Source organism: Heterodontus francisci, chromosome 8, assembly GCF_036365525.1.
Source record: "Heterodontus francisci isolate sHetFra1 chromosome 8, sHetFra1.hap1, whole genome shotgun sequence".
NCBI lineage: Eukaryota > Metazoa > Chordata > Chondrichthyes > Heterodontiformes > Heterodontidae > Heterodontus > Heterodontus francisci.
Window position 1 is genome coordinate 24,410,738 of NC_090378.1, and position 15,025 is coordinate 24,425,762.

A 15,025-nucleotide genomic window follows, 5' to 3' on the forward strand; every position below is an offset into this window, starting at 1 on the left:
TCCACCATTCAATGAGATCATGGCTGAAGTTCTTCAACAACTCCACTTTTGCCTTAATCCCATTCCCCCTGATTCCCTTTGTGCCCAAAAATCTATCAGTCTCAGTCTTGAATATACTTATTGACTGAGCATCCATCGCTCTCTGGTGTAGAGACTTCCAAAGATTCACAACTCTCTATGTGAAGAAAGTTCTCCTCATCTCAGTCCTAGATGGTCGACCCCTTATCCTGACACTATGACCCCTAGTTCTAGACTCTCCAGCCTGGGGAAACAGCCTCTCAGCATCTACCCTGTTTAACCCTCTAAGAACATTATACTTTCCAATTAGATCACCTCTCATTTTTCTAAAATCCAGAGAATATAGGCCCATTACACGCAATCTCTCCTCATAGGACAGCCCTCATATTCCAGGAATTAATCTAGTGAACCTTTGCTGCACCCTCTCTAAGGGGGTATATCCATCCTTAGGTAAGGAGACCAAAACTGTATACAGAACTCCAAATGTGGTCTCACCAAAGCCCTATATAAATGCAGGAAGAATTCCTTATCTTGAACTTCAACCCCATTGCATCAAAGGCCAACATACCATTTGCCCTCCTAATTGTTTGCTGCTCCTGCTTTCTGAAAGGTCATTGATCTGAAACGTTAACTTTGTTTCTCTCTCCATGGGTGCTGTCTGACCACTGAGTATTTCCAGGATTTGCTAGTTTTATCCCTTTCTTCCTCGTGTTTATCTAGCTTCTTGTTATTGCAGCTATGATGTTCGCCTCAACTACTCCTGTGGTAGCTAGGTCTGGGTAAAGAGGTTTCACATGAATTCCCGATTGGAATTATTAGCGACTATCTTATATTTATGGCCCCTAGTTTCGGACACTCCAACAAGTGGAAACATCTTCTCCACATCTACCCCATCAAACACTTTCATAATCTTAAAGACCTATTTCAGGTCACCCCTCAGTCTTGTTCTGTTCTCACCTTTGCTTATACAAGCCCAAAGATACACATACAAGAGAAAAGCATTTGCATCCACTCTCTCGATACAACATCCTCGAAATTTAGGTACTTTGTACAACAGACATGAACATGCATAACTGGTTGCAGGAAGTCAGTTATATCCTTAACATAATGGGCTTAATCTTGCTGGAAAAATAATGGCCCATTAAAGATACACACTGTTGTTAATGTGCAAATTAGCCAGCAAATTCAAGGGATTAAGAGATACAGCATGGGTTGTGAAGCTCCAGAACTTGCTGGTTGATTTAGATCATTTTGCCATTTGCTTCATACAAACAGCATCTCGCTGTTAGCCTGCCCATTATTTTTCAGAACTTGTTGGATTTGCACATTAATTGCTCATTAAACTTGCTGCAGAAAGTTCGGGCTCATAATTAACACTCTAACTATTCTCTTAACAATGTGATAATTCTTAATGCAATGCCAATCAATCTCTCTGGCTCAGAAAGGTAACAACTTAAACTGTTGAGACTGATTCCTGCAGGTAGTAAATCATTGTGAGAGATTTTAAAAACATCACATTTAAAATGTTTACCTTTTTTTTCTTACTTTTCCTTTCTCTCTCTTTTTTCTCCCTTTTAATCCAATCTTCCTTTCCATCTCTTCATTTCTCTTTCTGGACCTGATTTGACTCTAATTTACCCTGTTCCTTTTGCATTCCTTAAGTCTCATTGGCTGAGGAGATAGACTATTGGCCCCTCACTTTAAAGGCCTGCTCGGGTCTGCAAATGAGACCTGACCCGAGCCCAACAGAACCCCATCCGACCCCGAGCCCGACCCGAGTCCTTCCATTTTTTCCCGTGCCCGACCCGACCGGACCCGACCATCAGTTCACTTACCTTCCATTTTTCACTTTGTTCCTTACTTACACAAGCTTAAAATAACTGTAGCAAAACCATCTTTAAGGTCCAAAAAGTAAATTAACGTTAAAGTCACTTACCTGAGGTGGTGATAGAGCATGTCTGATCCGGCCCGACCCGACCCGAGCCTGAATGCCGAACCCGACACATGTTGGGTAGTCAGCCTTTACCTCGCTTCACATGAGTCCCAGGTGCCCCACCATCAGCTCACACTGCCAGCAACTCATTACGCAAGATTTATTTGAGCTGAAGGCTGCAGGAGAAAGTCTAACTAACAGCACAGGCCATGAGATTCCTCACTCCAGCAATATTTGGCCCATTGCTTCTAGCTTTTCTGTCTCCCAATTGCAATCTTTCTTATAGCTCTATTCTTTCATGACATGTAGGCATCACTGGCAAGGCCATCATTTGTTGCCCATCCCTAATTGCCCTTGAACTGAGTGGCTTGCTAGGCCATTTCAGAGTGCAGTTAAGAGTCACCACATTGCTGTGGGCCTGGAGTCACATATAGGCCAGACCAGGTAAGGATGGCAGATTTCCCTCCCTAAAGGGCATTAGTGAACCAGATAGGTTTTTACGACAATCGATGATAGTTTCATACAAACAGTGCACCATTACTGGGACTAGGTTTCAATTCCAGATTTTTATTAATCATCTGAATTTATTAATAAATTGAATTTAAATTCCACCTGCTGCTGTGGTGGGATTTGAAACTGATGTCCAGGGCATTAGTCTGGGCCTCTGGATTACTAGCTCAGTGACATTACCACTGTGCCACCATCTCCTCTATCAATACCAATTTGGCCTTTTCAACTCTGACCACCTCCTTTGCTCCCTCTACACTCCAAGTATGCCATCCTACACATGCTTATTCCTCCCTGCATCTTCATGATGCTAAAACCAAGATTCAGTGTTTACAATGATTCTACGCTAACTCATTCTTTTCCCAGGACCTCCTTATTTCTTTTAGTCATCCCTTCCTCCTCTGATCTTTAAATCTGCCATCACCTATTTCTTGATTTGTCTCACCTCTGCCTTTAACCCTGACATTGTCCTGCCCTCTGGACCTCACCCCTTCACCCAGAGAGAATAAAACACACAACACAACAGAGCTGTTTTGGAGAGGATATCGCAAGCAGTCTGCTCGGCACTGCCCAGACCTGAAGGTGCTCATTTTGCAAGTACAAATACAAACCTTTTTTCACGGATTAGTGGTCACTGACAGCCTGATCACCGAACGTGATTAATCCATCCATCAAAGTTCATTAATGCAACCTAAATCAAGCAGTCATGTTGTTACCACTAGAGGGTGCCAACTTTCACTGTATGATTCAACCTATTACTCAATACGTTGAACTTATTTTCCAAATGGAATGGCCTGGTGCATCAGTCAATGAATATTATATAGTATTTCAACACGCCGTCAGCCTTTTTACTCCCTGATGAGCTAGTTACACCCAGTTTCCTTGAGATTCGTAAAGCAAAATAATTAACAGCCTTTAAGACTGGCAATGGAAACTTAAGAGTCTGACAACAACCTACATGGCTCCTTGCTTGCAGTCAGGTATGTCAAAGCACTTCACAGGGCAGTGGATGAATAGTTAGGCACCAGGTAGGAGGAAGAAAGGAACAAACTAGGGGTTGAAGGGTGAAAGCACGGTCAAAAAAAGGAGGGGTCTTTAGGAAGGGAGGCGACGAGTCCAAGTGCTGGCGCAGAATCCTGGTGGCTGAACTGGATTGATGTGCTTCATAGAAGCAGCATGTTTATGATAAACCAGCAGCAATAAATCATCGTCTTTGTCGAGTGCCTCTCTCGATGTAAGCAGCACTGTAAGAATGCAGGTTACTGCTGTTGTATGGAGCTGCCTTCTTCAGCTGCTCGTCCTTTAATGATCAATGTCAATGCCATCCAGCACTGGCTATTCCATACAATGTTACTCATTCTTTATGTACCAGCTCTGCCCAGCTATGAATAAATGAGCCTCGCTGCATGCTGTGTTCTGTAGGCTAGACTGTCTATATTTGTTGGCGTCAAGTACCAGATTAGAACAATGCAAGTTAAATGCTATAACTACCAGCCCCGCTAGTCAGCGATACAACAACAACTTGTATTTATATAGCACCTTTAATGTCGTAAAAAGTCCCAAGGTGCTTCACAAGAGCATTACAAACAAAATTTGACACAGCCACATAAAGAGATATTAGGACAGGTGATCAAACGCTTGGTCAAAGAGATAGATTTTTAGAAGGAAAGAGAGGCAGAGAGGTTTAGGAAGGGAATTCCAGAGTTCAGGGCCTGGGCAGCTGAAGGGACACTGGCCCATAGTGGAACAATGAAATTTGGGGATGCTCAAGAGGCCAGAATTTGAGGAACAATGTAATTAGCCTTAGAACATGCTCCAAAACCACTTTTACGTCGTTTCTTCCTAGTTCGTGTAACAATTTGCACTAATTGCTTGACTGCTTAAGTTATTTGACTTTCAGTAATCACCGTAAATAAACACTTTGCAAGTTCTTGTTCATTTTTCTCCTGCTACTCACATCAAAGGGGTCAGCTGAGGGTAACTGGAGATATTTTTAAACTGCTGAGAAAAGCTTTGCTCCCCATGTTTTTTTGGCATGTTAGAGCTTGCTGATAGAAAGGGTCCTCTGTAATCCAGCTGTGATACAGCACATTCGCACACTGACTGAGACATCGATGCTGCCTCACAGCTTCCAAAAGGCATGAGATACAAGTTCTGTGACCAAGGCCTGAAATTGGAAAATCGTCCAATGTTGCCTATTACCTAGTTCATAAAGCTCACAAACCAAAACAAAGCATCCCTTGTTTTTGAAAATCCATGTCTGACTTGTTAACAATCTAATCTTGTCTAGAATGGCAAGATCTAACGGCTGCAGCAATCTGTGAATTTCCCAAAGAAACCATTTCACAAATACAATTTTAAAAAAGCCACAGATCAAGTGCCGAGGATGATTTAATTGTAACGCTTTTATAGATCACTCATGCTGCAGTCAGTGAAATATTTAATATCATTCTGTAGGTTTTAAATCCATAATGTCTTGAACCCTGATCCTGCTTTTCAGTTCATTCCAGTTAATGGGTTTATACTTCCTCAGATTAACAGAGGTGGTGCTGAATGCTAAACTGCCAGGGCAGTGGAATAGCAGGTAGACTTTGTAGGGAAGGTTGTTTGATCATTTCTGGGAAACTGCTTGGAGTGAGCAATAATATTTATGGCAGGCCAGACATTTTAAGTGTGTAATGCTCCATCAACACTCAAGCATTGGCTAATGTGGCCAAGTAAATTGCTCTGTGCCCTGTTCAGCACAGTCACTACCCCGAGCATGAATGCCTTCCTTATCATTGTGAATTCAACTCCCAGAGAGCTGGAATTGAAGAGCTTAACAAGACAAGATAAGCCCAGCCACAAATCAACTCTAAAGCAGAGTAGCCAGCCAGTTAAGCCTAAAGTAAATCTCATCATTGGATGTATGATATTTGGAAACAGGTTACGTACCTTGACGTATTCAAGAGAAAAGTCCACAATGTGGTTGTCCCTGCAGGTGAGAAAAGAAGTGTTGATGACTTTAACTGGCGTATCAGAATGATTTATAAGAAAACACAAAGAGCTTGTAAAATGATTTCAGCTCTCAGCACATTTGTAAGTTCAGGTTTTGTCTGGCAGTATTTAAAAAAAAATCTAAGTACCACTTTACCCTTGATATATCTATCAATGCACTCCTTTTGCAAGTGCTGTGCAATCTAAATACACAATGCCTTCATAAAAAAGATATATATATGGGAACTCACACTTTCTTACCCTATGGCCTCAAAATATATTGAACATAGACATAAGAAGATTCAAAATCTCTGTAAAACATAGATCCAAATGCACAATGATCTCATAAAATATCTTAGACTATACACTTAAGCATAAATTGCCTCTTGAAACATATTAAACAGATTTACTTGAGATTTAGATACCAAAAAATATTAAAATAAGGAGCCTTCTGTAAATATGTTAATAAAGATATACTGTGTTCCATATTTATAGCAAAATCATAACTGATATCATTTAAAAATGTGTTTATAATTTCATTGTAAAGAGGCATAAGGAAATTTCACAAATGGCATTACAATGTCACTACAGACTGATCACAGAGATTCTTAACTCACTGTTAGCAACATCTAATTTTCAGATATAGATTATTAAATGATCATATGATTTAACAGAGGATACTCTAGTGAGGGAGCAATGGAGTTTACACTATTTAGTCCACAAGTGGGAACAACTGGGTGGTGCAGTGATTAGCACCGCAGCCTCACAGCTCCAGCGACCTGGGTTCAGTTCTGGGTACTGCCTGTGTGGAGTTTGCAAGTTCTCCCTGTGACTGTGTGGGTTTCCACTGGGTGCTCTGGTTTCCTCCCACAAGCCAAAGACTTGCAGGTTGATAGGTAAATTGCCCCTAGTATAGGCAGGTGGTAGGAGAATGGTGGATATGTGGTAGGGAATATGGGGTTAATGCAGGATTAGTATAAATGGGTGGTTGTTGGTCGGCACAGACTTGGTGGGCCGCAGGGCCTGTTTCAGTGCTGTATCTTTAAATAAATAAATAAAACCCAGAGTGATCATGGAGATCTTTAGTTATCTCTCGGGAGCCCTGTTGCTTCAAGTATGTTGTTTGCACAACAAACATCTTATGCAATGAAACATTGTAAATAAGATGTTGGGCAAACAATGGAATGTGTGGTAAAATTATAAATGCATCGTGGAGTCTGTCCACACATACATGGTGAAAGAACAGAAGTATGTTTGGCCAGAGGGAGCTGGGGAGATTTCACAAAGTCATTTTCATGTTTTAAATATTCAATTGGATGGTTTTCCAGTCAAGCTGAAACTTGTGATTACAATATATGCCGGACAATCACTTTCGCACCACACTTTCTATCATCTTTTACATGGCTGACGATTAATCAGCAGCTTTTGTCGGGTACACTACAATAATCTCAAGTTGACTTTTTCACTCTTTAATTTGCTTTGACAGTTAATAATTTCAACATTGCACTTTTTTCTGTTGGCATGAATGAGGCTTTTTTATTAAAGGGTGTTTTGTGCCCTTCCTTTGCTTGGTGCTCTCAGAGTGTACTGAAGCCACCTAAAGACTTTGTCAAATGCTATTCTGCAGTCAGCCACCGAGGGGCGAGTGAGAGTAGTCTGGATTCCACTCGACTACACTGCCTGCTGGAAGGGGGAGGAACATAGTAACATGAAGAGGCCATTCAGTCCCTCAAACCATTCAACTAGATTATGGCTGACCTGTATCTCAATTCCTTTTAACTGCCTTGATTCCGAATCCTTACCCAACAGCTTTGAAATCTTTAATTGACCCCTGGCCTCAACAGCTTTTTGGACGAGAGAGAGTTGCAGATTTCCACACCCTGTGTGTGAAGAAGTGCATTCTGCATCACCCCTGAATGGCCTCGTTTTAATTTTAAGGTTATGCCCCCTTGTTCTGAACTCCCTCAGCAGAGGAAATAATTTTATTTTTCTCGTTAGTGCTTTGCCCTCGAGATGAGATCAGTGGCCATTAAAAAAAATAAAACTCCTTCTCCCCTCCCTCCCTGTCCTAAAGGTACTGTTGCCTCATTGATGTTGTACAATTCAACAGAGACCAGTCAACCTCCACTGCCTTGTTTAAGTGGCAATGTTGCTATAGGAACCTTGGCAGAGCATGTTGGCAGCTTATTCTGGAAAGCACCACTGGACAGTGATCAAGAGTGGATCCAGGCCAACTTTGCCTAACCCAGGAGCTCAATTGCACATCCCTCATTGCAACTGAGACAGCCAGATAACTTCCTGGTCTGTATAATCATCCCTTACATATCTTTACAGTCTAACATCATCCTCCTTTATAGTGTCAGCTATAATACTGATACTATTCCTGTTAAATAAAAAGAGGAAGCCATGTAAACAGATGTTTGAATGGAACAGCTCAGCTGCCTGTTTTTGCTCTGTGTGGATGGATTACGTTGACAATGTAAGGAGTAGACTGGGAGATGATGTGGACTAATTCCAAAGTCTGCATTTCAATTCACAGGCATTGCTGCCGTGTGTAGCATTGGGATCAGTTTTACCCACACACAGCTCATCTCCAACACAGCCTGAACAAACACACATTAATTAACCAAGTCCCAGTAATTATCCAGGTATTCAAAAGTAGCTCGCCTCCCAGTCACATTCTCAGCAATAGCTTTGGACACCTGCCAATTGGCCAAGTGCAAATGCTAGTTTCACAAGATTAAATGTGTTTTCCTCTGGCTAATAATGTGGGAATTTTATTTTCAAGTATCAGGATTAGGTCACAGCTTTATTCTGCATGACACGATTTGAACTGTTTCATGAAATTCAGAACCAACTACAAAGTGCATGAAAGGCCACGGAGGAAAGAGTACAGAGCAGATTCATATCAGGCTGAGAAACAATATTATAAGGAATAGCTCGAGATACTGGGGGTTATTTTGGTGAAAAGGTGAAAACAGCCACTCAATGGGCGCTGTGTTAATAAGACACGTCTGTTTGAAAATCTGCCTTCAGCACACAATTTTGGTCTTACTTAGTGATTACCATGATTTAACTTGCCTAGAGGTGCCAAAACGAACACCTGGGGTTGGATTTTGTGCAGGAAGCGGGGCTCCCAGCAGCAGGCCAAAAGTGATCCTCCGGTGTTTTTAAAGTTTCAGGAGGCAGGATCCCTGCCCCTTTAAAGACGAGGATCCCGTCTCCATGATCTGCTGGCCAATCACAGGGCCGGCAGCTCAGCCATATCGACAGCGCCATCAGGAGCGTTGGCATTGCTGGTACTGCAGAGGCCTTGGACCCAGGCCCAGTGCTGGAACCCCAGAGAACAGGTAGGTGAGGCAGGGTCGCCAGGGCCAGTCCAGTAGGCACCAGCAATTGGGGGGTGGGGTTGGTCGTGCAGTCCAGGGGAAGGGGGTTCTTGGGGACCCGGCCACAGCCAACCCGACCCGGGGCTGAGTCCTTTAATTTTTTTCCGCGCCCGACCCAACCTAACATGACTATCCTTCATCCGTTCCGGCAGCAGGCTATTCCTGCAGATGGAGTTGTGGGGAATTGTGGGTAAGCCTGATCCCATGACTTCCCAGAAGCAGCACTGTCCAGCCCGACCTGACCCGAGCCCGAATGCTGGACTCGGAATATAGACCCGACCCAACCCGAACCCAACACATGTAGTCAGGTCTCGTCGGGTTCGGGTCAGGTAGCCAGGCTTTACTCCGTGTCCCCGCCCCCCCATCACCCCCCCCCCGCTCCGCCTCCGATCCCGCCTCATGGGGCCACACAAAATCCAGTCCCTGAAGGTCTACTTATCAAGCACTGATTAGAAGCAATTTTCATGGAGCAGTATATGTGGTCTCCACTCACCCATTTGCAGTGACTGTGTGGAGTGCACTGGCTAACACACAGTGGCATATTTCTGACAGCTCAAGGACCAAGGGAGAGGATAAACAGGTTCTCGGACGCAGCACTCAGTGTCCTGGTGGAGGAAGGCCAGAGGAGGAGGGCTGTCCTGTACCTGCAGGTGGGGGAAGGAGTTTACTTCATCTGCCTGTATCTCTCTCCTGAAGCAGCTGGTGCTGCTCTGCCTAACCTCATGCCCTCCTCCCATTCCTCTTCCAAAACAGTCGGGAACCAGAGCAAGATGTCCATGACCGAGCACTTACTTTCTTCTGGTGGCTCTATAATGTGTCTAATAAGGTCGCCTTAGGAGAAGTCCTAGGAGAATTTCTGGAATAAATGTTGATAGTGTTGGTGCAGCATTGATATATTGCCCCAGAAAGTCAATGATGTGTCTGCAAAGTCCTCTTCAAACCTCCAGCAGCAAGTGAATAGTGGAAGTTCAACATAGCTTTAAGTAGCGCTCAAAACCCACAGGAATGATTTTTTAAATCTTATTTATTTGTTCCTGGGATGTGGGCGTGGCTGGCTAGGCCAGCATTTATTGCCCATCCTAGTTGCCCTCAAGCAGGTGGTGGTGAGCTGTCTTCTTGAATCGTTGCAGTCCATGTCGGGTAGGGACACCCACTGTGCTGGTAGGACGGGAGTTCCAGGATTTTGACCCAGCAACAGTGAAGGAATAGAGATATATTTCCGTCAGGATGGTGTGTGACTTGGAGGGGAACTTGCAGGTGTTCCCATGCATATGCTGCACTTGTCCTTCTAGGTGGTAGAGGTCGTGGGTTTGGAAGGTGCTGTTTAAGGAGCCTTGGTGCATTGCTGCAGTGCATCATGTAGATGGTACACACTGTATGCCACTGTGCATCGGTGGTGGAGGGAGTGAATGTTTGTGGATGGGGTGGCAATCAAGCGGGCTTCTTTGTCCTGGATGGCGTCAAGCTTCGAGTGTTGTTGGAGCTGCACCCATCCAGGCAAGTGTAGAGTATTCCATCACACTCCTGACTTGTGCCTTGTAGATGGTGGACAGGCTTTGGGGAGACAGAAGGTGAGTTACTTGCCGCAGAATTCCCAGCCTCTGACCTGCTCTTGTAGCCACAGTATTTATGTTTCTGGTCAATGGTAGCCCCGAGGATGTTGATTGTGGGGGATTCAGCAATAGTAATGCCGTTGAACATCAAGGGGAGATGGTTAGATTCTCTCTTGTTGGAGATGGTCATGGCCTGGCACTTGCATGGCACAAATGTTACTTGCCACTTATCAGCCCAAGCCTGGATGTTGTCCAGGTCTTGCTGCATTTGGACATGGGCTGCTTCAGTATCTGAGGAGTCACGAATGGTGACCATTGTGCAATCATCAGCGAACATCCCTACTTCTGACCTTATGATGGAGGGAAGGTCATTGATGAAGCAACTGAAGACGGTTGGGCCGAGGACTTGTTTACTTCTGTTCAGCTAATTGCTTTTAGAAGAAGCCACCAAAATGGTGTGAAGCCACTTTAATGAGTGATGGCAGGCAATTTAATTGTCAATCAGATCCTTAATATTCCTCCAGCCAGCTGTTTTCGCTGCACTTCAATTCCTTTACCAAGATGGCGTCTTGTGCTAAAGGTGGACTAAATTGGCGTTGCAGCTCAAGACCTCACCTCCGAGGCTCTTTGGCACTTAAAGTATCTGAGAAAAATCACCCTCAATGGATTTATTTCCACTGGAGCAGAAAAGTCCAAGAAAAGATTCCATAGCGGTTCTGATAAGAGTGAATAACTGTATAAAACGCTGGTTAGGCCACAGCTGGAGTATTGTGTACAGTTCTGGTCACCACATTACAGGAAGGACATAATTGCTTTGGAGAAAGTACAGAGGAGATTTACAAAAATGTTGCCAGAGCTTGAAAGTTGCAGCTATGAGGAAAGATTGAATAGGCTAGGGTTGTTTTCCTTAGAACAGAGGAGGCTGAGGGGTGACTTAATTGTGGTGTACAAAATTATGAGGGGCCTAGATAGAGTAGACAGGAAGGACCTGCTTCCCTTAACGGAGAGGTCAATTACCAGGGGGCACAGATTTAAGGCGATTGGTAGAAGGATTAGAGGGGACATGAGGAAAAACCTTTTTATCCAGAGAGTGGTGGGTGTCTGGAATTCACTGCCAGCAATGGTGGTGGAGGCAGAAACCCTCAATTCTTTCAAAAAGTACTTGCACATGCACCTGAAGTGCTGTAACCGGCAAGGCTATGGACCAAGTACTGAAAGGTGGGATTAGATTGGGCAGCTAGTTTTTTTGGCCAACACGGACACAATGGGCTGAATGGCCTCCTTCTGTGCCGTAATTGTTCTACGGTTCTATGGAATAGGAAAAGATTATTTCCTCTGATTAGGGAGTCAGTGACAAGGGATCATCAATTTAGAATTACATAGGAACTGGAATAGGCCATTCATCCCCTTGAGCCTGTTCCACCATTCAATTAGTTAACAGACGATCTATTGTAACTCCATTTATGCGTCTTGGTTCCATATCCTTTTGTACCCTTAATCTAAGCAAACTCTCTCAGTCTCAGTTTTAAATTTTCAATTGACCCCCAGCCTCAACAGCTTTTCACGTAAAGAAATGTTTCCCGACATCACCCCGAGCCTAGCTCCACTTTAAAGATTATGGCCACTTGTTCTGGACTCTCCACCAGAGGAAATAATTTTGCTCTGTCTACCCGATCAAACACTTTAATCATCTTAAACCACTTAACTGGATCAACCCATAATCTTCTACACTCGAGGGAATGCAAGCCTAGCTTATTCTACCTGGTGTCATAATTGAACCTTTTTAGCTTCTGTACAATTCTGGTGAATCTGTGCTCGAGGCCAGTATATCCTTCCTGAGGTGCAGTGCCCAGAACTGAACGCAGTGCTCTTCAACAAAGTGCCGTGAATGTCCACCTGAACATTCTCTTTCAAAAGATGGCACCTCTAACAATGTCACACTCCCTCAGAAGTGACAGCCTACATCATGTGCTCAAGTCACTGGACTGGAGTTTGACTCATACGATGGGAATCCTACCACTGAGCCAAGATGACACATTTGTGATATGGGTCTCTCGAAAACTGGTCAAAATACATGGAACAGCTGCTGTGTGTAAGTTTTGTGACAGTCACAGCATACATTACAACAACTTGGGTAAATGTAAAGTTGATATCGGTGCTTTCGCACAACACTGAGCACATAACACAGGGAATAACAGGTGTCGACAGGAACTATTTTTGCGAACTGGTCTCGGATGGAAAACCATGAACAGAATTGTCACTCAGCTTCAGGAACTGTCACATGTACCTGATGATTACTGACCTTTTTAACATTAAATGGAAATGCTTTTTTTGAAACTGGTGGATGAAAGACCAGCTCTGATCATTAAACTACACATCTTTTAAAATTCTCTGAATAGATAGGAAAGCAAACAAACATGTAGAAAGAACAAAGAAAAAAAGAGGACAAGTGAATCCAAGTGTCAGAGAACCACCCAAGTATGTGGGTGAACAGAATCCCATCGTTCTCTAACTTACCTGCTCTAGACCATCCCAGCATTCCTCAGCCTACTCAGCCACCCATCCCCAGGATAGAACGAAAAGCGATAAAATTGACCTTCGAAAAGTCCTTAATCTCGAACTTCCTCATTCCCTTTTCTGTTTAATTTCAGGTTGCTGTGATGTGCAACCACATGTACTTTTGTGCTTTCCACCTTTCCTCTGCTGCAACTGCTGACTCATTGCTGGGACATCATTTCACCAGCAATGCAAGCACCTTGTCCAAGCGGCCATTCTTTAGCTGAGAATGCGGGCGATATTAACAAGCATTTAAACACCATGAAGAGTATCACCGATGATTCCCTGGTCATGTTGCTACCCTTTGCAGTGGCCAATTTTCCCCTCGCCATCCCAGAGGCCAATTGTACATTGGCTGAAATAAAAACAAGAAATGCTGGAAATACTCAGCAGGTCTGGCAGCATCTGTGGAGACAGAAGCAGAGTTAACTTTTCAGGTCAGTGACCCTTCATCAGAACTGGCTGAGACCAGCTTCCTCAGTGCAGACCAGGCTGAAGTTACCAAAGTATAATTCTTTAACAGTGGTTGATGCCTTTACCTACTAGGCCAACTTAACTGCCATTAGATCTGATGTAGGTTCATTTCCAGCAGCAGGACCTATTTAATCTTAAACAATTCAAAACACTGACGGGACAGAGCCCGCAGTGAACTCGCATTTAAATCACTGGTGTTAACATGTCAGCAGTATGTCATATAAAAGTGCAGCTTGTAAACCAAGACTGAACACAGGAAAACAACCAGTTTCCAACACACATTCCCATTAACCATCAGGCTGTACCTAGTGAACATGACATTACAAACCAATTATGCTGCGTTGTGTCACTCTTGTAACAATGAGAATGGGTGACATTTTGTGATTGAAAAGAACTGCTAAGACTGTGATTATCAATCAGAGGGAAACAGAATGGCAGCAGAGGGGATGGTGCATGTTTAAAAGTGGCTAGATAGAAGTGTGTAATATAGTCACCCTGCTTTTAGTCCACAGTCTAAAACCTGAACCCCACATCCACCCCTTGAAAAATTAACTTACCTATTTCATAACCTGACTCAAAACAGATTTTATTTTATTGTTTTAGGTGTTTTATTTGTGCATAAGTAAGCCAAAGGCAAACAAATGTTAAGTCATTTCTTTGAGGTCATTGGCCAAGTGGTGGCTTGCTGACATTAGGAACATTACACTGCACTTTTGGGAATGATTCAGTAAAATCACGATCATACCAGCTTCGAAGTGTATTATAACAGGCAATAAATATACCTTTGGGGTTGGGACTCTGGGAACTGGTGCATACATTCCCCAGATGGAATTCTCAGTGGTATCAGAAGGGAAATACATCAAAGAAAAATCTAAGTCATTTAACGGGTTGTAGATAAGTTTATACCAGCAAGTTATTTGTAGATTGCTTACTCAGTAGGATGGACATTGCATCATCAGGCTTATTGTAAATTGGTTTTGTGGCCAGTGATGAAGCATTTATAGTCATGCAACAGTAACAAACTTAAAGATTAGGTTATTCATGCTTCCCGTTTGACTATTACTTTGAGGTATCTGAAATTTTCCCTTTTGCTCCCTCAAGCTTTTATGTAACAGTTATCAGCGCAGATCATATCTGAATGCTCCTGGTCACTTCACTAGTAGCACTATTCCAAAAAGAGACACCAGCCTAGAAATTATCCAGGTGATATTAGTGCATGTCTTCTTATGACACTTCTCAATCTTCTAGTCCAATTCATTCATTCCTGTGCTCTCTGGCCTGCGTTGGGTTCCAACACAATTATAAATGTTTCATCCTTGGGTTCAAATCCCTCCATGGCCTCATCCCTCCTAATCTCTGTAATCTCCTCCACCCTACAAACCTCTGCAATCTCTATGTTGTTCCAACTCAAGTCTCTCATGCATCTACTTCCACACCCACCATTAGCAGCTGTGCCTTCAGCTGCCTCGGCCCTAAGTTCTAGAATTCTGTCCCTTACAGACTCTACTTCTCACTTCTCCTTTAAGATGCTCCTTAAAGCCGACCTCTTGACCAGGTCCTAATCTTGTGTTGCTGTGCAACAACCACCCATTGGCTCGGTGTCAGTTGTTGTCTGATTA

General features: G+C 43.4%; 1 protein-coding gene across 1 annotated transcript in view; it reads right to left on the reverse strand.

The window, feature by feature from the left end:
• bcar3 (BCAR3 adaptor protein, NSP family member) overlaps positions 1–15,025 on the reverse strand; it is a 112,421-nt gene that overhangs the window by 74,592 nt on the left and 22,804 nt on the right. Inside the window, exon 3 of the mRNA XM_068036812.1 lies at positions 5,393–5,432. Within this exon, the coding sequence (XP_067892913.1) occupies positions 5,393–5,432 (40 nt within the window). The remainder of the gene's footprint in view (positions 1–5,392; positions 5,433–15,025) is intronic.